General features: G+C 42.5%; 1 protein-coding gene across 1 annotated transcript; it reads right to left on the reverse strand.

Annotated features, from left to right (window-relative positions):
• Positions 1 to 1,328: 1,328 nt before the first annotated feature.
• CPHXL (cytoplasmic polyadenylated homeobox like) lies at positions 1,329 to 19,823 on the reverse strand. The gene is given in 5 exon segments (XM_024349959.3): positions 1,329 to 1,499; positions 1,501 to 2,466; positions 5,510 to 5,703; positions 13,572 to 13,772; positions 19,648 to 19,823. Coding segments are annotated over 4 exon segments (1,275 nt in total). The 5' UTR covers positions 13,597 to 13,772; positions 19,648 to 19,823; the 3' UTR covers positions 1,329 to 1,409.
• Between the last annotated feature and the right edge of the window lie 385 nt (positions 19,824 to 20,208).

The following is a 20,208-nucleotide window of genomic DNA, read 5'->3' on the forward strand; positions in this document are numbered from 1 at the left end:
CATTCAGAGACTCACCTGGGTATTTCAGATGTTTGTTGGCCTTGGCGTCACATCCCTAGATGACTTGGTCACAACACTCTGGATTCCTGGGCAGCAGCTGTCAGCTAAGAGGGCTGGTGGGGGCTGCTTCAGCACAGCATCTTCCTGAGGATTTTCAGGGTCCTCTTGCACGGTTTCTTTTTCTTCCTTTTTCTAGAGACAAGATCTTGCCATGGTACCCAGGCTGGTCTTGAATCCCTGGGCTCAGAGAGATCTTCCTGCCCTGGCTTCCCAAAGTGCTAAGATTACAGGTGTGAGCCATTGTGCCTGGCTTTATGTACTGTGTCGTTAAATGCCTTTCAATTAAAAGCTCCTGCCTTTATACTGGGCTGCTTTTGAGATGTACAAAGGCCAGGCTGATGTTGCTGCACCACCCTTCACAGGCAGAGCTTCTTCGGTGGGGCTGGCTGCTGAGGAGTTACAGCTGGGTCCTGGTAGGCCATGCTTCACAACCTGCAGATACTGCTCTGGTCCATGGAGGAGAGAGTTTTGCAAGAGTAGCCTTTAGAACCCCCCATCCAAATTGTCACTGCTGTGGGGCTTTGTGGTTACTCTGTTCTTGTTGGCTATATTGACTCTCAGGGGAACAATGCCTGAAGGGCTGGGCAAGAGCCTCCTTCTTCTGAAGGCAAAATGTCATTACACTTTGCATGATGTGATTTGAGCAGTGCTCCTGCAATCTTTATGCTTGTTGGTTTTTCAATCCATATTCTATGGAGTCAGTCTTTTCAAGGCCACCGTAAACTATATGGTCAGGAGCTCAGGAGCTGTAACACATGTGGACACTGCTTCTGTATGAGAAGGGACCAAGAGCTCATGGAGCCTTCCTGTAGACAGTCTTATTTTTCTTCTTCTTTTTAATTTTTCATAGACAGGGTCTTACTCTGTCACCCAGGCTGGAGTGTAGTGGAATGATCACGGCTCACTGCAGCCTCCACCTCTGAGGTTCAAGTGATCCTTTCACTTCAGCCTCTGAAGTAGCTGGGACCATAGGCACAAGCCACTATGCCTGGCTAAATTTTTTTTTTTTTTTTCTGTAGAGATGGGATCTTCCAGTATTGCCCTGGCTGGTCTCAAACTGCTGGGCTCAAGTGATCCTCCTACCTCAGCCTCCTGAGTAGCTGGGACCACAGGAGCACACCATCATGCCCAGCTAATTTTTTTAAAAAGTTTTTTTACAGAGACAGGGACTCACCATGTTGCCCAGGCTTTTCTTGAACTCCTGGGCTCAAAAAATGTCACCTGGCTTTTTTTCTTTCTTTCTTTCTTTCTTTTCTTAATGTGGAGGCTTCTGGTAAGGGCTCTGCCTTGTGCTACTGTGTGGGTGACTGTGGGCCTGACCTGCGACTGTGTTTCTCTAACACTTAGCACTACTTTGCAGAGCTGCATCCTTGGTTCCCTGCTGCAGACCCTTGTCCACTCCTCAACTTAAAGTTGCTGCATTTGGGTCCTGGGTTGCTCTGAAGCCCTTTCCTGCATATCTTGCCCCAGAGGCAGCAGGGGTGAGTCGGCAGCTATTTGGAGAGACACGTGCTGCAGCTGAGAGCACAATGGCTTTCCATTATTCTGAGGCAGTTGACTCTGCAGCTGTGACTGAGCCGAGGACCACTGCTTCCCTAGATCCCAAGGACCCGAGTCCATTGGGAGCTGTTCCTGCAACATCATCCCCTCTAAGTAATTCTGAGGCTGTTGGTGCTGCTGCAGGTGATACTGCCAATCATTCTGCTGCTGTTCTCCCAGCACTGAGAGACAGAATGAGCAAAGACAATGGTCTTTCTTCACCCCATATGCACCTTGAGCGTAATCCAAAAGGAAGGGACTTGCATGCTGGCTTTCCCTGGTTTCAGTCCTTTCTCCATGAAAATATGGCACAGAAGATGGGGGAGGATGAAGGCATTCTGCAGAGGTGTAGCTGAGAAAATGATAGGCAGTAGAATCCCCACTTCCAGAATGCCCACTTCCTGTGTCACCTGCATACCCCATAGCACAGCCTGGATGCTTTTCAGTGCCTGTGACCAGATAGGAGCTCTGGGAGGCCACCTGTTGACTGGGAATCCTTTGTTTCTCCGGATAGGAGCACTGGGAACCCACCTGTTGACTGGGAATCCCTGGTTTCTCCAGATAAGAGCATTGGGGGCCCACCTGTTGACTGGGAGTCTCTTGGTTCTCCAAAGAGAAGCAATTGTAGCCCATCTCTTGACTGGGAATCCACTGTTTCTCCAGAAGGGAGCAACCAGCTCTTCTCATCAGAGCCCTCTGGGCACCAGAGAGGCTCTGCTTGGTGGCATAGTTGTGAGCTGCAGCCTGGGTCTCCTGGCAGCTTAAAAATGAATGGGCTTGGACTGGAAAATCATGCTTTTTCTGAAGAACAAATATTCTGCGTCTTTCTGCAGGTGGAAGTCTGGCTCTTTTATTCTGGAACCAATTCTAGAGAGAAAAGATAATATTGTTTTATCAACTCTACTTATCTGAATATATTCTTATATGCATTCCTTAATGTAGGAGGATTTTTCTATTTAAGCCTCTTCCAAGCAGAGTCCCTGACTTGCCTGCTGACATTAAAGCATATAAAAAATAAAGGCAATCTGTCCTAGAGGTACATGTGATAACACAGGTCATGCATTGCGCATTTCTAGAACCATAACCTCCTTCACTGGAGACAGTGACACCATGGTTTACATGTGAACCTTGGCTTCCCAGAATCTCTCCCCAACCTGTTTGTGACCCATTTGCAATGTTCTCCTGCTTGTTCACTAAGAGACCCACTATGTGCTACAGAAGAGGCTCCCAGCTGTCCCACCTAGTCATGCATAGCTCACACAACCCTGCTACTTTACTCATACTCTCCCACCAAGGAGAATTAGTGGTGTATTTTCTGACATACACATTTCTGTTCCTTTTCTTCACTTTTTTTTTTTTTTGGACAGAGTTTTGCTCTTGTTGCCCTGGCTGGAGTGCAATGGTGGGATCTCAGCTCACTGCAACCTCCGCCTCCTGGATTCAAGTGATTCTCCTACCTCAGCCTCCCGAGTAGCTGGAATTACAGGTGCACCACCATGCCCGGCTAATTTTTTTTGTGTTTTTAGTATAGACGGGGTTTCGCTATGTTGGCCAGGCTGGTCTCGAACTCCTGACCTCAGGTGATCTGCCCGCCTCAGCCTCCCAAAGTGCTGGGATTACAGGCATGAGCCACCACATCTGGCCCACATTTCTGTTTCTTATATGTACATAATTCTTACATGCATTGGTTCACGGGTTACAACTAAAGAGTGCAATTGTTTGAATAACTTCTTGACCATCTATTTGTTGTATGACTCTCTGAGGGAAAAAAAAACATTTTTCCTCTGCTCTCACACCACAACAATCAACAGAGAAAGGCCTGTGTGAGCAAATGTGTTTTTCCACACACCAGGCAAACAGTCAGTTCTGCAGTGCACACCAGGTGGGTGTCCTTCAATTCAATTCTGACACTATGTACCTGGAAATACTGTCAAATCCCACAGGTCGAGGGCTCAGTCCTGCAAGACTGCCCCTCCTTCAGATGCCAGTTGCAAGTCTGGGCTTCTGAAACTTTTGGCTGACTGGCTTCAGGTCAGGGCTCCTGTTGACCTCCTCTCTGGGTTTGATTAACTTGCCAGAGTGGCTCACAGAACTAAGTGAAACACTTAGGTTTACCAGTTGATTAGAAAGGATATTACAAAAGATACAGATGAAGAGATGCATAGGGTGAGATATGGGGGAAGGGATGCAGAGCTTTCCTGCCCTCCCTGGATAAGCCACCTCCAGGAACTTCCACACGTTCAAGTATCTGGACCCTCTTCAAACTCAGTGTCTTTGTTTTCTTCTGGAGGCTTTATTGTATGGTCATGATTGATTCAGCCATTGGCTATTGGTGATCAACTTAACCTTCAGCTCCACCTCCTCTCCAGAAGTTGGAGGGTGGGGCTGAAAGTCTCAATTTTCTAATCCTGCCTGGAGCTTTCCAGCTTTCATCCTGAAGCTACTAGGGGCTACCCACCCATCAGTCAGTTCATTAGTAGACAACTCTCAGATTTATATCTTAGCTAAGTGCTCTCCCAACCCTTCAGAATTGCATATTCAACTGTTCACTTAGTGTTTCCACTTGGATGTTTATCTGACATATGAAACTTCTTGTGTCCAAAATGTAAACTTTGATTTCTCTGACACACCTGTCCCTCCCTAGGTCCCTTCCTTAGTAAAAGGCAACTTTCATCTTCCATAGACTTAAGTCAAATGTCCAAGTAACCTTTGAGTCCACCTTACCTTTCACAGCATAACCCACACATAGTAAACTTTGTCAGCTCCATCTCAAACATCTACAGTCTCATTAGTCCCATCCACCTGCACAGCTAGCAAGCTGGCCCAAACCACCGTCACCACCACTAACTACAGCAGCATCAACTCATCCACTGCTTCCAAATTTGCCTCACGGCAGTCTAGTTTTTACAATACATACTCACTGTATTTTCACAAGTACATAATACTATTTTCTTATGCGATGAAATGCTATATACTGCTTAATTCTTTACATTTTTCATATTGTTATGTGCATGTGTACAATTTTCTCTCAAACTGGTTATGGATACCAACGTTTGAGACTGTCTCAGGCCCTCATATATATAAAACGGTGTAGTATTTGCATATATACTATGCACGTTCTCTCATATGCTTTAAACCATCTCTAGATGACTTACAATACCTGATACCTAATATAACACAAATGCTACATAAATATTTCTTATTCTGTATTGTTTTAACATTTGTGTCATTTTAAAATTTTTGTATTGTTATTTGCTCCCCACACCCACCCCCGTGACCTCCCCTCACTTTTTTTTTTGAAACAGGGTCTCATTCTGTCACGCAGGCTGGAATGCAGTGGTATGATCAGGGCTGGAAGCGTGAGCCACAGCACCCATCCTATTTTCATTTTTTAACTTTCCAAATATTTTTCATTTGTGGTTAGTTAAATCTGTGCATGTGGACCCAGTGGATATGGAGGATTAACTGTATATACATATGTATTTTGATTGTGCTTTCCCATTTCTTTGAATTCTGTACCTTCCTATCCAATCCCCTGCATTCTACCTCCATCTGTACTTATTGCCCTTTAATTTTATATGGAACAGCTGGATGTGGTGACTCACGCTTGTAACCCCAGTACTTTGGGATGCTGAGGCGGGTGGATCTCTTGACCCCAGGAGTTCAAGACCAGCCTGGGCAACATGGCAAGACCCCATTTTTTACAAAACATACAAAGCCTGGTGGGGTGGTGTTTGCCTGTAGTCCCAGCTACTCAGGGGACTGAGGTGGGGGAATCACCTGAGCCTGGAAAGTGAAGGCTGCAGTGAGCCGTGATCGTGCCACTGTGAAGCTGCCTGTGTGATAGGAGTGAGACCTTGTCTAAAAAAAAAAAAATCTAGGAAATATACATATGAGGTCTTGAACTTACATCTATCACATTTACCGGACAATCAAATTTGATGGCCAGTGTTTTCCTAGTTGTGTAATCAGGATAACAGTTCTCTCCAAATATTTCCTTAAGTTCCTGCAATAATTCTTCAGAAAATTTATGTCGCTGTTTTGTTTTTCTTTTATTCTTTGTTTGTCTTTTTTCATTATGATGATCCTCTTCAGCTGGGAAACCTGACAAAAATATAAGTAGCGAGAAGAGCATTAGAGAATATTGGTAATAACCAGACCAAAGAAGAGTTCCCAACAGTGTTAGCACCATAGATTCCCTCCCCTTCCCAAGATGAAATCCAGGTGTGACTTCATAGCTACTTACAATAATAAAATTACAAATGAAAGCAGGAATTGGCTAACTCTAGGCCTATGGGCCAGATCCATCCAGTTGCCTGTTTTTGTAAATAGAGTTTTATCAAAACACCATCACATTCATTCACTTATGCATTGCCTATGGCTGTTTTCAAGCCACAACAGCAGGCTTAGTAGTTGAGGCTCAGAGGTGTCTAGGGTCCACACAGCCTAACATATTTACTATCTGGATTCGAGAATTTATATTTAAAATTAGAACTAATTGCAGAAGAATATTTTATTATTTCATCACCGTAAGGTACAACAGGAAAAACTGATCTATACTGATTGGAAGGCAGGACATGGGCTACTGAGGGAACGGAATCGGAGCCTGAAAGGGAGCAAACAGAGGCCTCTGGGTGCCACTAAGTTCTCTTTATCTGAGTGCTGAGTTCCATGAGTGTAGTTGATTTGTGAACATTCGTTAAATTAAACATGTATAAATATTTGCTATTTTTGGCATGCATGCTATATTTCAATTAAATCCTTCTTTTGAGCCAAGATGGCCAAATAGGAACAGCTACAGTCTACAGCTCCCAGCGTGAGCAACACAGAAGACAGGTGATTTCTCCATTTCCAACTGAGGTACTGGGTTCATCTCACTGGGGAGTGTTGGAAAGTGGGTACAGGACAGTGGGTGCAGTGCACCGAGTGTGAGCCGAAGCAGGGCGAGGCATCACCTCACTCGGGAAGTGCAAGGGGTCAGGGAATTCCCTTTCCTAGTGAAAGAAAGGGGTGACAGACGGCACCAGGAAAATCGGGTCACTCCCACCCTAATACTGCGCTTTTCCAACGGTCTTAGCAAACGGCACACCAGGAGATTATATGCCGCACATGGCTCGAGGGTCCTACGCCCATGGAGCCTCGCTCACTGCTAGCACAGCAGTGTGAGATCAAACTGCAAGGCGGCAGCGAGCCTGGGGGAGGGGCGCCTGCCATTACCCAGGCTCGCTTAGGTAAAAAAAGCTGCCAGGAAGATCAAACTGGGTGGAGCCCACTGCAGCTCAAGGAGGCCTGCCTGCCTCTCTAGACTCCACCTCTGGGGGCAGGGAACAGCCAAATAAAAGGCAGCAGAATCATCTGCAGACTTAAATGTCCCTGTCTGATAGCTTTGAAGAGAGTAGCGGTTCTCCCAGCACGCAGCTGGAAGTCTGAGAACGGACAGACTGCCTCCTCAAGTGGGTCCCTGACCCCTGAGTAGCCTAACTGGGAGACACCCCCCAGTAGGGGCAGACTGACACCTCACACGGCCAGGTACTCCTCCGAGATAAAACTTCCAGAGGAATGATCAGGCAGCAACATTTGCTGCTCACCAATATCCGCTGTTCTGCAGCCTCTGCTGCTGATACCCAGGCAAACAGGGTCTGGAGTGGACCTCCGGCAAACTCCAACAGACCTGTAGCTGAGGGTCCTGACTGTTAGAAGGAAAACTAACAATCAGAAAGGACATCCACACCAAAACCCCATCTGTACGTCACCATCATCAAAGACCAAAGGTAGACAAAACAACAAAGATGGGGAAAAAACAGAACAGAAAAACCGGAAACTCTAAAAATCAGAGCCCCTCTCCTCCTCCAAAGGAACGCAGCTCCTCACCAGCAATGGAACAAAGCTGGATGGAGAATGACTTTGACGAGTTGAGAGAAGAAGGCTTCAGAGGATCAAACTACTCCGAGCTAAAGGAGGAAGTTCGAACCCATGGCAAAGAAGTTAAAAACCTTGAAAAAAAATTAGATGAATGGCTAAGTAGAATAACCAAAGCAGGGAAGTCCTTAAAGGACCTGATGGAGCTGAAAACCACGGCATGAGAACTACATGATGAATGCACAAGCCTCAGTAGCCGAGTCGATCAACTGGAAGAAAGCGCATCAGTGATGGAAGATCAAATGAATGAAATAAAGCGAGAAGAGAAGTTTAGAGAAAAAAGAATAAAAAGAAATGAACAAAGCCTCCAAGAAATGTGGGACTATGTGAAAAGACCAAATCTACGTCTGATTGGTGTACCTGAAAGTCACAGGGAGAATGGAACCAAGTTGGAAAACACTCTGCAGGATATTATCCAGGAGAACTTCCCCAATCTAGCAAGGCAGGCCAACATTCACATTCAGGAAATACAGAGAACACCACAAAGATACTCCTCAAGAAGAGCTACTCCAAGACACATAATTGTCAGATTCCCCAAAGTTGAAATGAAGGAAAAAATGTGAAGGGCAGCCAGAGAGAAAGGTTGGGTTACCCACAAAGGGAAGCCCATCAGACTAACAGTGGATCTCTCGGCAGAAACTCTACAAGCCAGAAGAGAGTGGGGGCCAATATTCAATATTCTTAAAGAAAAGAATTTTCAACCCAGAATTTCATATCCAGCCAAACTAAGCTTCATAAGTGAAGGAGAAATAAAATCCTTTACAGACAAGCAAATGCTGATTTTGTCACCACCAGGCCTGCCCTAAAAGAGCTCCTGAAGGAAGCACTTAACATGGAAAGAAACAACTGGTACCAGCCACTGCAAAAACATGCTCAATTGTTAAAACCATCGAGGCTAGGAAGAAACTGCATCAACTAATGAGCAAAATAACCAGCTAACATCATAATGACAGGATCAAATTCACACATAACAATATTAACCTTAAATGTAAATGGGCTAAATGCTCCAATTAAAAGACACACACTGGCAAATTGGATAAAGAGTCAAGACCCATCAGTATGCTGTATTCAGGAAACCCATCTCACGTGCAGAGACACACATAGGCTCAAAATAAAGGGATGGAGGAAGATCTACCAAGCAAATGGAAAACAAAAAAAGGCAGGGGTTGCAATCCTAGTCTCTGATAAAACAGACTTTAAACCAACAAAGATCAAAAGAGACAAAGAAGGCCATTACATAATGGTAAAGGGATCAATTCAACAAGAGCTAACTATCCTAAATATATATGCACCCAATACAGGAGCACCCGGATTCATAAAGCAAGTCCTTAGAGACCTACAAAGAGACTTAGACTCCCACAGAATAATAATGGGAGACTTTAACATCGCACTGCCAACATTAGACAGATCCAAGAGACAGAAAGATATCCAGGAATTGAACTCAGCTCTGCACCAAGCGGACCTAATAGACATCTACAGAACTCTCCACTCCAAATCAACAGAATATACATTCTTCTCAGCACCACACCACACCTATTCCAAAATTGACCACATTAGTTGGAAGTAAAGCACTCGTCAGCAAATGTAAAAGAACAGAAATTATAACAAACTGTCTCTCAGACCACAGTGCAATCAAACTAGAACTCAGGATTAAGAAACTCACTAAAAACTGCTCAATTACATGGAAACTGAACAACCTGCTCCTGAGTGACTACTGGGTAAAAACGAAATGAAGGCAGAAATAAAGATGTTCTTTGAAACCAATGAGAACAAAGACCCAACATACCAGAATCTCTGGGACACATTCAAAGCAGTGTGTGGAGGGAAATTTACAGCACTAAATGCCCACAAGAGAAAGCAGGAAAGATCTAAAATTGACACCCTAACATCACAATGAAAAGAACTAGAGAAGCAAGAGCAAACACATTCAAAAGCTAGCAGAAGGCAAGAAATAACTAAGATCAGAGCAGAACTGAAGGAAATAGAGACACAAAAAAACCTTCAAAAAAATCAATGAATCCAGGACCTGGTTTTTTGAAAAGATCAACAAAATTGATAGACTGCTAGCAAGACTAATAAAGAAGAAAAGAGAGAAGAATCAAATAGACACAATAAAAAGTGATAAAGGGGATATCATCACTGATGCCACAGAAATACAAACTACTGTCAGAGAATACTATAAACATCTCTACGCAAGTAAACTAGAAAATCTAGAAGAAATGGATAAATTCCTAGACACATACACCCTCCCAAGACTAAACCAGGAAGAAGTTGAATCTCTGAATAGACCAATAACAGGCTCTGAAATTGAGGCAGTAATAGCTTACCAACCAAAAAAACTCCAGGACCAGATGGATTCACAGCGGAATTCTACCAGAGGTGCAAGAAGAGCTGGTACCATTCTCCGAAACTATTCCAATCAATAGAAAAAGAGGGAATCCTCCCTAACTCATTTTATGAGGCCAGCATCATCCTGATACCAAAGCCTGGCAGAGACACAACAAAAAGAGAATTTTAGACCAATATCCCTAATGAACATCGATGCAAAAATCCTCAATAAAATACTAGCAAACTGAATCCAGCAGCACATCAAAAAGCTCATCCACCATGATCAAGTGGGCTTCATCCCTGGGATGCAAGGCTGGTTCAACATACGCAAATCAATAAACGTAATCCAGCATATAAACAGAACTAATGACAAAAACCACATGATTATCTCAATAGATGCAGAAAAGGCCTTTGACAAAATTCAACAGCCCTTCATGCTAAAAACTCTCAATGAATTAGGTATTGATGGGACGTATCTCAAAATAATAAGAGCTATTTATGACAAACCCACAGCCAATATCATACTGAATGGGCAAAAACTGGAAGCATTCCCTTTGAAAACTGGCACAAGACAGGGATGCCTTCTCTCACCACTCCTATTCAATGTAGTGTTGGAAGTTCTGGCCAGGGCAATGAGGCAGGATAAAGAAATAAAGGGTATTCAATTAGGAAAAGAGGAAGTCAAATTGTCCCTGTTTGCAGATGACATGATTGTATATCTAGAAAACTCCATTGTCTCAGCCCAAAATCTCCTTAAGCTGATAAGCAACTTCAGCAGTCTCAGGATACAAAATCAGTTAGCAAAAATCACAAGCATTCTTATACACCAATAACAGACAAACAGAGAGCCAAATCATGAGTGAACTCCCATTCGCAGTTGCTTCAAAGAGAATAAAATACTTAGGAATCCAACTTACAAGGGATGTGAAGGACCTCTTCAAGGAGAACTATAAACCACTGTTCAATGAAATAAAAGAGGATACAAACAAATGGAAGAACATTCTATGCTCATGGGTAGGAAGAATCAATATCATAAAAATGGCCATACTGCCCAAGGTAATTTATAGATTCAATGCCATCCCCATCAAGCTACCAATGACTTTCTTCACAGAATTGGAAAAAACTACCTTAAAGTTCATATGGAACCAAAAAAGAGCCCACATTGCCAAGTCAATCCTAAGCCGAAAGAACAAAGCTGGAGGCATCACACTACCTGACTTCAAACTATACTACAAGGTTACAGTAACCAAAACAGCATGGTACTGGTACCAAAACAGCATGGTACTGGTACCAAAACAGAGGTATAGACCAATGCAACAGAACAGAGCCCTCAGAAATAATGCCACATATCTACAACCATCTGATCTTTGACAAACTTGACACAAACAAGAAATGGGGAAAGGATTCCCTATTTAATAAATGGTGCTGGGAAAGCTGGCTAGCCATGTGTAGAAAGCTGAAACTGGATCCCTTCCTTACACTTTATACAAAAATTAATTCAAGATGGATTAAACACTTAAACGTTAGACCTAAAACCATAAAAACCCTAGAAGAAAACCTAGGCAATACCATTCAGGACATAGGCATGGGCAAGGACTTCATGTCTAAAATACCAAAAGCAATGGCAACAAAAGCCAAAATTGACAAATGGGATCTAATTAAACTATAGAGCTTCTGCACAGCAAAAGAAACTACCATCAGAGTGAACAGGCAACCTACAGAATGGGAGAAAATTTTCGCAACCTACTCATCTGACAAAGGGCTAATATCCAGAATCTACAATGAACTCAAACAAATTTACAAGAAAAAAACAAACAACCCCATCAACAAGTGGGTGAAGGATATGAACAGACACTTCTCAAAAGAAGACATTTATGCAGCCAAAAGACACATGAAAAAATGCTCATCATCACTGGCCATCAGAGAAATGCAAATCAAAACCACAATGAGATACCATCTCACACCAGTTAGAATGGCGATCATTCCAAAGTCAGGAAACAACAGGTGCTGGAGAGGATGTGGAGAAATAGGAACACTTTTACACTGTTGGTGGGACTGTAAACTAGTTCAACCATTGTGGAAGTCAGTGTGGCGATTCCTCAGGGATCTAGAACTAGAAATGCCATTTGACCCAGCCATCCCATTACTGGGTATATACCCAAAGGATTATAAATCATGCTGCTATAAAGACACATGCACACGTATGTTTATAGCAGCGCTATTCAGAATAGCAAAGACTTCGAACCAAGCCAAATGTCCAACAACGATAGACTGGATTAAGAAAATGTGGCACATATACACCACAGAATACTATGCAGCCATAAAAAATGGTGAGTTCATGTCCTTTGTAGAGACACGGATGAAGCTGGAAACCATCATTCTCAGCAAACTATCACAAGGACAAAAAACCAAACACCGCATGTTCTCACTCATAGGTGGAAATTGAACAATGAGAATACATGGACACAGGAAGGGGAACATCACACACCCGGGCCTGTTGTGGGTTGGGGGGAGGGGGGAGGGATAGCATTAGAAGATATGCCTAATGTTAAATGACGAGTTAGTGGGTGCAGCACACCAACATGGCACATGTATATATATGTAACTAACCTGCACATTGTGCACATGTACCCTAAAACTTAAAGTATAATAATAAGAATGCAGTGGCGTGGTCTCAGATCACTGCAATCTCTGCCTACTGGGTTCAAGCTATTCTTGCACCTCAACCTTTGGAGTAGCTGGGACTACACATAGGCACCACTGTACCTTCCTTTTTTTTTTTTTTTTTTTTTAGACGGACTCTCACTCTGTCGCCCAGGCTGGAGTGCAGTGGCACCATCTTGGCTCACTGCAAGCTCCGCCTCCCGGGTTCACGCCATTCTCCTGCCTCAGCCTCCCAAGTAGCTGGGACTACAGGCACCCGCCACCACGCCCTGATAATTTTTTGTATTTTTAGTAGAGACCGGGTTTCACCGTGTTAGCCAGGATGGTCTCAATATCCTGACCTCGTGATCCACCCGCCTCGGCCTCACAAAGTGCTGGGATTACAGGAGTGAGCCACCGTGCCCGGCGTCTTTTTTTTTGTAGAGATAATACCTTGCTATGTTGCCTAGGCTGGTTTCAAACTCCTGGGTTCAATTGATCCCCCTGCTTTGGGCTCCTTGTTTTATTATTACTCTGTATTTTTACTTTAGGCATACAGCCAGTCATACTAAATTGGATAAACACTTAAATGTACATATTAGAAAATTATAATCAATGACCTAAGTTTCCAAAGAAAGAATTTACTGAAAATGTACAAAATTACCAAAAGAGGAAGCAGTAGGGAGGAGGAAAATTAATGAAAATTAATGAAAGAGGTAAAACTTATGGAACAATTGAGAAGGTTAAGAAAGATACACAAGAACTGGTACTTTGTAATGGAAAGTAATACATCTTAATAAAATTCTATAGGATGCATTAGGTAGTTCATACATTCTTTTCTCCACTTAAAGTGTTGACTTTAAGTAGATGACCCTTGTATGGGACTCATGCTGCCATTTTACATTTGAAATTCAAGAGTCCAACTTCAAAGTACCCATGAATGCCCTAACACAATTTACCGGTGAAAAACAGCTGCTGCTCCAACAATCTGTACCTCTGTGTTTGTGCTTTAAACTTTGACACACTCTTGAGAAAAAGCAAGGGAAGTAGCATTATAAGAGAAAAAGCTGACGGGAACTTACCACCTGAAGTGCCATCCAAATTCATCTTGGGGCAGAAGACCTGGACTTCACCGAGATCAGCAGGCAAGTGAGGCCAGCAAGCAACTGAGATCAGCAAGAAACTGAGCAGCTCCCAAAGACACAGACTTTATATAGGGTCGAGATGACCCGCCCCTTTCTTAAATAGCTTTCAATTTAATCCCCTCATTAAATATTTAACACCTGCAGAAAGAAACTTGAACTAATTAGATTAAGTGGAAGTACAGATCGTAATAGGTGATTTTGTCTCTTTAATAATACCTTTTCAAATATGACTCTTGTCTAATTATTTTGATTTGGCTACATTAGTTTCTACATTATAAGAATGTCCTTACCTTACTTTGTATTTTTTGTTTTCCTCGGCTCTTCTGAAACCCACGTCTTTTCATCATTGCGATGGTGCTATCTATGTGTCAACTTGGCTGCTTTACACTCCCTATTTTTTCAATAAAACATGAATCTAGGCTGTTTTATTCATGTTGCTGTGAAGGTATTTTGTAGATGTGATTAGGTTATATAATCAGTTGACTTTCAGTAAATGAGAATATTTTGGATAAACTGAGTGGGTTCAATTCAATCAGTGAAAGGGCTTAAGGGCAAAGCTGAGGTTTTTCTGGAGGAAAGCGGGAAAGCACATCTGGATGGGCGTGGTGTCTCGTGCCTGTAATCCCCGCACTTTGGGAAGCTGAGGCAGGAGAATCACTTGAGCCTTGGAGTTCAAGACCAGCCTGGGCAACACAGGGAGACCCTATCTTATTTATATGAAAATTAAAAAATTTCCCACCCATGCTCAGCTGCTGCCTCAGGCGTTTCTGACTGGTTTTCCAAAGGGCTTGCCCTACAGGCTTTATTCTTGGCTATCCAGCCCCTACAATTACAGAGGTGAGTTCTATATTGCTATGATCTGAATGTTTATGTAGCCTCAAAATTCATAGGTCAATATCCTCCCCACCAAGGTAATGGTATTAGGAGGTGGGGCCTTTAGGAAGTGATTGAGTCACGGGGGCAGAGTCCTCTTGAAAGGGATTAGTGCCTTTATCAAAGAGAGCAGAGAGGGGGAGGGAGGGGAGAGACCTCTGTGATCCTTCTGCCATGTGAGGTTAAAGTGAGAAGACGGCTGTCTAGGAGGAAATGGGCCCTCACCAGACACCAAACCTGATTGTACTTCCCAATCTCCAGAACTGTGAGAAATAAATTTCTGTTGTTTATAAAGTAGCTGGTCTATAATATTTTGTTATAGCAGCCTAAATGGACTAAGGCACATATATGTCCCTCTATATATGTACGAGTAAGTATATGTATGTATGTATATGTATTTATATATTTATAGTATAAACACACGCACATACGTTTTATATAGCTCACTAGTTCACTATGGGATTTGACTTCAGAACACTACTGATTGTTTCTCTGATTGAACCCTGAATGATAAAGACCTTGGTATTGGAGGTGGTTCTGGAAGAACAGAACCTTACAGAGATATGTATGTTTATAAATATACAACTAAAAATAGGTATATTTAAAGTTATATACATCTTCTATTTATATAAGGACTCCAGTTCCAGTGGTAAAGAGGGCACTGGTAGTCCATGGCACGATGTGGCAAACATTGCCATTGGACAGCCCCAGCTGAGTGCCAAACTTAACCCGCAGCAGCGACGGACACTGAGTGACCCACTTAGAGTGCTAACATAGGGACAGATGAATTACGCTGGACCACTTCCTTTGTGGAAGAGTCACTGCATTGTTCTTATTGGAATAGATAATCTGGAGACAGATTTACCTTTCCTGAATGTAACACTTCATCAGAATTACTATTGTGGACTTAGGAATGTCTTATTTATCCTCATAGCCTTGACTTTGATCAAGGAACTCACTCCACAGCGAATAAAGTGTGGTAATGGTTAGGAGCGGTGGCTCACGCCTGTAATCCCAGCACTTTGGGAGGCCAAGGCGGGTGCATCACCTATGGCCAGGAGTTTGAGACCAGCCTGGCCAACCTGGTGAAACCCCGTCTCTACCAAAACTACAAAAATTAGCCAGGCATGGTAGCAGATGCCTGTAATCCTAGCTACTCAGGAGGCTGAGGCAGGAGAATCACTTGAACCTGGGAGGCAGAGGTTGCAGTGAGCCAAGACAGCACCATTGCACTCCAGCCTGGGTGACAGAGCGAGACACTGTCTCAAAAAAAAAAAAAAAAAAAAAGTGGTAAAGACTCATAATCTTTACTCAGCAGTTCAACTGTTAAATATCTAAAGCAACAGCTATAATTAGGAGAAAACATTTTCAAGGGCTAAATCACCTAGACAATGAAGCTACCTATTCAACTAATTTTATCTGTATATCCCTGCATTTAAATAAGTGACAGCCCATGATCACAATTAATCAAATATTAATAGTATACTTCAATTTATACTGTTTTATATATGCTATGGGAATAAAATAATTGAAATTATAATCAAATTTATCTACTAGTTTTTAACCTTCTCTAGGAAATTTCTTTTTTTCTTCCCCAAATCATGACAGCCTAAAAAAGAAAAATCATCATTTGTGTTACTTTTTGCACAACAGGGAATCTTTAAAGTACAATCATGGCTTGGAAATGCATTGCTTTATAAGTGAAGTGTAGAACTTGGGGACACTATATGCCATTCTATTTTTTGACAATGACACATATTTTACTGTCAAAAATGACAAGGATAGATCAGCCTCCCGAGTAGGTGGGACTACAGGCATGTGCCACCATACCCAGCTAATTTTTTTTTGTATTTGTGTTAGAGACAGGGTTTCTCTATGTTGGCCAGTCTGGTCTTGGACTCCTGGCCTCAAATAATCTGCCCGCCTCAGCCTCTCCAAGTGCCACGATTACAGATGTGAGCCATCACGCCTGGCCATGCCTTTATCATTTTTACTCACAGATTAAGGCATAATTGACAAATAAAATTGTATATGTATATGGCATACATGATGTTTTGATATATGTGTGTATTGTGAAATGATTTCAATCCAGCCAATTAACATATTGTCATCTCACATACTTGTCATTTTTTCTTTTTTTTGTGGTGAGAACATTTAAGATCTGGTCTCTTAGCAATTTTTTTTTTTTTGAGATGGAATCTCGCTCTGTCACCATGCTGGAGTGCAGTGGCTTGATCTCTTCTCACTGCAACTTCCGCCTCCGGGTTCAAGTGATTCTCCTGCCTCAGCCTCCTGAGTAGCTGGGACAACAGTTGTATGCCACTAAACCCTGCTAATTTTTGTATTTTTAGTAGAGATGGAGCCTCACCATGTTGGCCAGGATGGTCTTGATCTCCTGACCTTGTGATCCGCCTGCCTCAGCCTCCCAAAGTGCTGGGATTACAGGAGCAATTTTTTTTTTTTTTTTTTTTTTTGAGATGGAGTCTTGCTCTGTAACCCAGGCTGGAGTGCAGTGACGCGATCTCAGCTCACTGCAACCTCCGCCACCCGGGTTCATGCCATTCTCCTGCCTTAGCCTCCCGAGCAGCTGGGACTACAGGCACCCACCACGACGCCCAGCTACTTTTTTGTATTTTTAGTAGAGACGTGGTTTCACTGTGTTAGCCAGGATGATCTCGATCTCCTGACCTCGTGATCCACCCGCCTCGGCCTCCCAAAGTCCTGGGATTACAGGCGTGAGCCACCGCGCCTGGCCTGCAGGAGCAATTTTTAAGTATACAATATATTATCATTAACCATGTGGTACAATAGGTCTCCAGAATTTATTCATCTAACTGAAACTTTATACCTTCTGACTAACATCTCCCCATTCCTCCCACACCCCAGCCCCTGGCAACCACTATTCTACTCCCTGCTCCTTTATTCTTTTTAGTTTTTTCTTTGTTTTTTTGAGATGGGGGTCTTGCTATATTGCCTGGGCTGGAGTACAGTGGCTATTCACAAGCACAAACATAGTGATCCCCCTGCTTCAGTAGCTGGGACTACAGGTGTGCACCACCACACCTGGCCATCCTTTTAAAATATGGAATTTCGATTGTTGTTTAAAGGGCACATTTGTATTTTATTTTATTTTTGAGAGGGAGTCTCACTCTGCACCTAGGCTGGAATGCAGGGCGTGATCTCAGCTCACTGCAATCTCCGCCTACTGGGTTCAAGCGATTCTCCTGCCTCAGCCTCCCGAGTAGCTGGGATTACAGGCATGTACCACCATGCCCTGCTAATTTTTGTATTTTTAGTAGAGACGGGATTTTGCCACGTTGGCCAGGCTGGTCTTGAACTCCTGACCTCAGGTGATCTGCCCGCCTTGGCCTCCCAAAGTGTTGGGATTACAGGTGTGAGCCACTGCATCCCCCCACAATTTTCTTTTATTATAGGAAGTTTAAAGCCAGTGATTCCTCTCCTTTCTTTCTGTGTCAGGCGAATAATCAAACCCACAGAGAAGCTCATGGTTTACTCCCAGATCCCAGTTCTAAGTATGCAGCAGAACCGCGCCTAGAGCTAGGTCATCCTGCATTGGTATACTTACAAGATCATATACATATATTATTACATACATTATTATTTTTTGTGTGGTTGACACTATCCAGGGGAGGAAAATGATATGCGGATCAATATCACTTAAAATTCTGCTATATGGAATTTATTACAACAATACAATTTTTTTAATTTAAAAAGTGGTCACAGAATCTAACGTCTTAAGACAACTTAAAGTCAGCAAAAGCAGATAAATCAAATCGCATATTACTAGCTCGATATTATTTTCAATTGCATTTAATTTTTCAATCAGCTTTCTCAGATTGAAGTAGATCTATATGAATTTGGTTTTGATTTTGCAGATGATGATTGTGATAATAAGATAAAATGTCATGGTCCTTATAATTGAATCATGGCCGGGCGTGGTGGCTCACTCCTGTAATCCCATCACTTTGGAAGGCCGAGATGGGAGGATAACCTGAGGTCAGGAATTCAACACCATCCTGGCCAACATGATGAAACCCCCTCTCTACTAAAAATACAGGTGCCTGCCGGGCGTGGTGGCAGGCACCTGTAATAATCCCTGCTACTCAGGAGGCTGAGGCAGGAGAATCGCTTGAACCCGGGAGCCGGAGGTTGCAGTGAGCCGAGATCACGCCATTGCACTCCAGCCTGGAGTACAAGAGCAAGACTTCATCTCAAAAAATAAAAATAAAAAATAAAAATAAATAAAATAACTGAATCTTACAGAGAAGTGTATTGTATCAGCCTAGTCATCTGCACTAGAAAACCACTTCTATCATAATTGCTGAATCAATATATTGTCTTAAATCTATTTGTTCAAAATAAATTTGTCAAAACTCAAAGTCCCCATTTACAAACTTCACTGACTTACCAAGAATTTATTTTTCTGTCTATCATAAAAATTTTTTAGGCCAGGCATGGTGGCTCACGCCTGTAATCCCAGCACTTTGGGAGGCTGAGGCGGGTGGATCACCTGAGGTCAGGAGTTCGAGACCAGCCTGGCCAACATGGCGAAACCCTGTCTCTACTAAAAACACAAAAAATTAGCCTAGTGTAGTGGCGGGTGCCTGTAATCCCAGCTACTTGGGAGGCTGAGGCAGGAGAATCACTTGAACCTGGGAGGCAGAGGTTGCAGTGAGTCGAGACCATGCCATTGTATTCCAGCCTGGGCGACAGAGTAAGACTCTGTCTCAAAAAAAAAAAAAAAAAAAAAAAAAAAAAAAAAAAAAAAAAAAAAAAGAAATTAATGCAATTCATAGTTGGATGGTTGTTATTATTATTATTATTTTATTTTTAAAATATCGTTAAGGAGACCTAAGAAGATATAGTTGAACATTTCTCATTTTATCTTAAAAGTACCATTAAAGTGATTACTATTTATTGGCTGTCAGGGCAGTTTTGTCTTCTAATAAATGAAATATTTATGTGACAATATATACTTTTTAATCAGAAACCCAAATGCAATTGCGATGTAAAGTAGCAAATGAGTTAACAATTACAAAAGTAACCCTGCAAACAAAACCAAGATTACAATGGCTTGACAGTTAAAAGACTAGGATCAAGAAAATTACTCAGGAAATACCTGGCTGTAACTTCGAGCAAGAAGTTCCCATTTTAGAGAAATTTCTATGAAAAAAAATGCAGTAGTTAAAGAAATAAAAAACTTATAGTGACCAGAGACCATCACTTTGGAGGTAGAATTCAAAGAATACAAAACCAAGGCAGCACAGGATTCCAATAAATAAAAGGTACCATGACAACGTGGAATCTTTGTTCTTAAAGGGCCTCCATGGATATAAGATTTTTAGATGTAGGAAGATATTTTCATTGAGTTCAACTATTTACTCATATATATGTTTTACTCTTGTAACCAAGTACCCTACTTTCTTAAAAAAATACCTTTACCATTTCTTTTTTTCCTGTGTGTTCACCTCTTACTTAAGCTCCTTAGGGATGCAATGATAACCTTTACCTTCTCTCCACCAGGCACTTCCTGCATGGCAAGTTTATCTTACTAAATGTTTGCTTAGAAATTCTAATGACCAAATGTTGAACCAAACCAGGCACCCTCTGGAACTCCTCCCGACCAGGAGAATGCCTAGAGACAATGGTCAGTTTACAACCTAGTTCTGGCCAGATGGTG

This window comes from Pan troglodytes, chromosome 18 (genome assembly GCF_028858775.2).
Source record: "Pan troglodytes isolate AG18354 chromosome 18, NHGRI_mPanTro3-v2.0_pri, whole genome shotgun sequence".
Taxonomy (NCBI): domain Eukaryota; kingdom Metazoa; phylum Chordata; class Mammalia; order Primates; family Hominidae; genus Pan; species Pan troglodytes.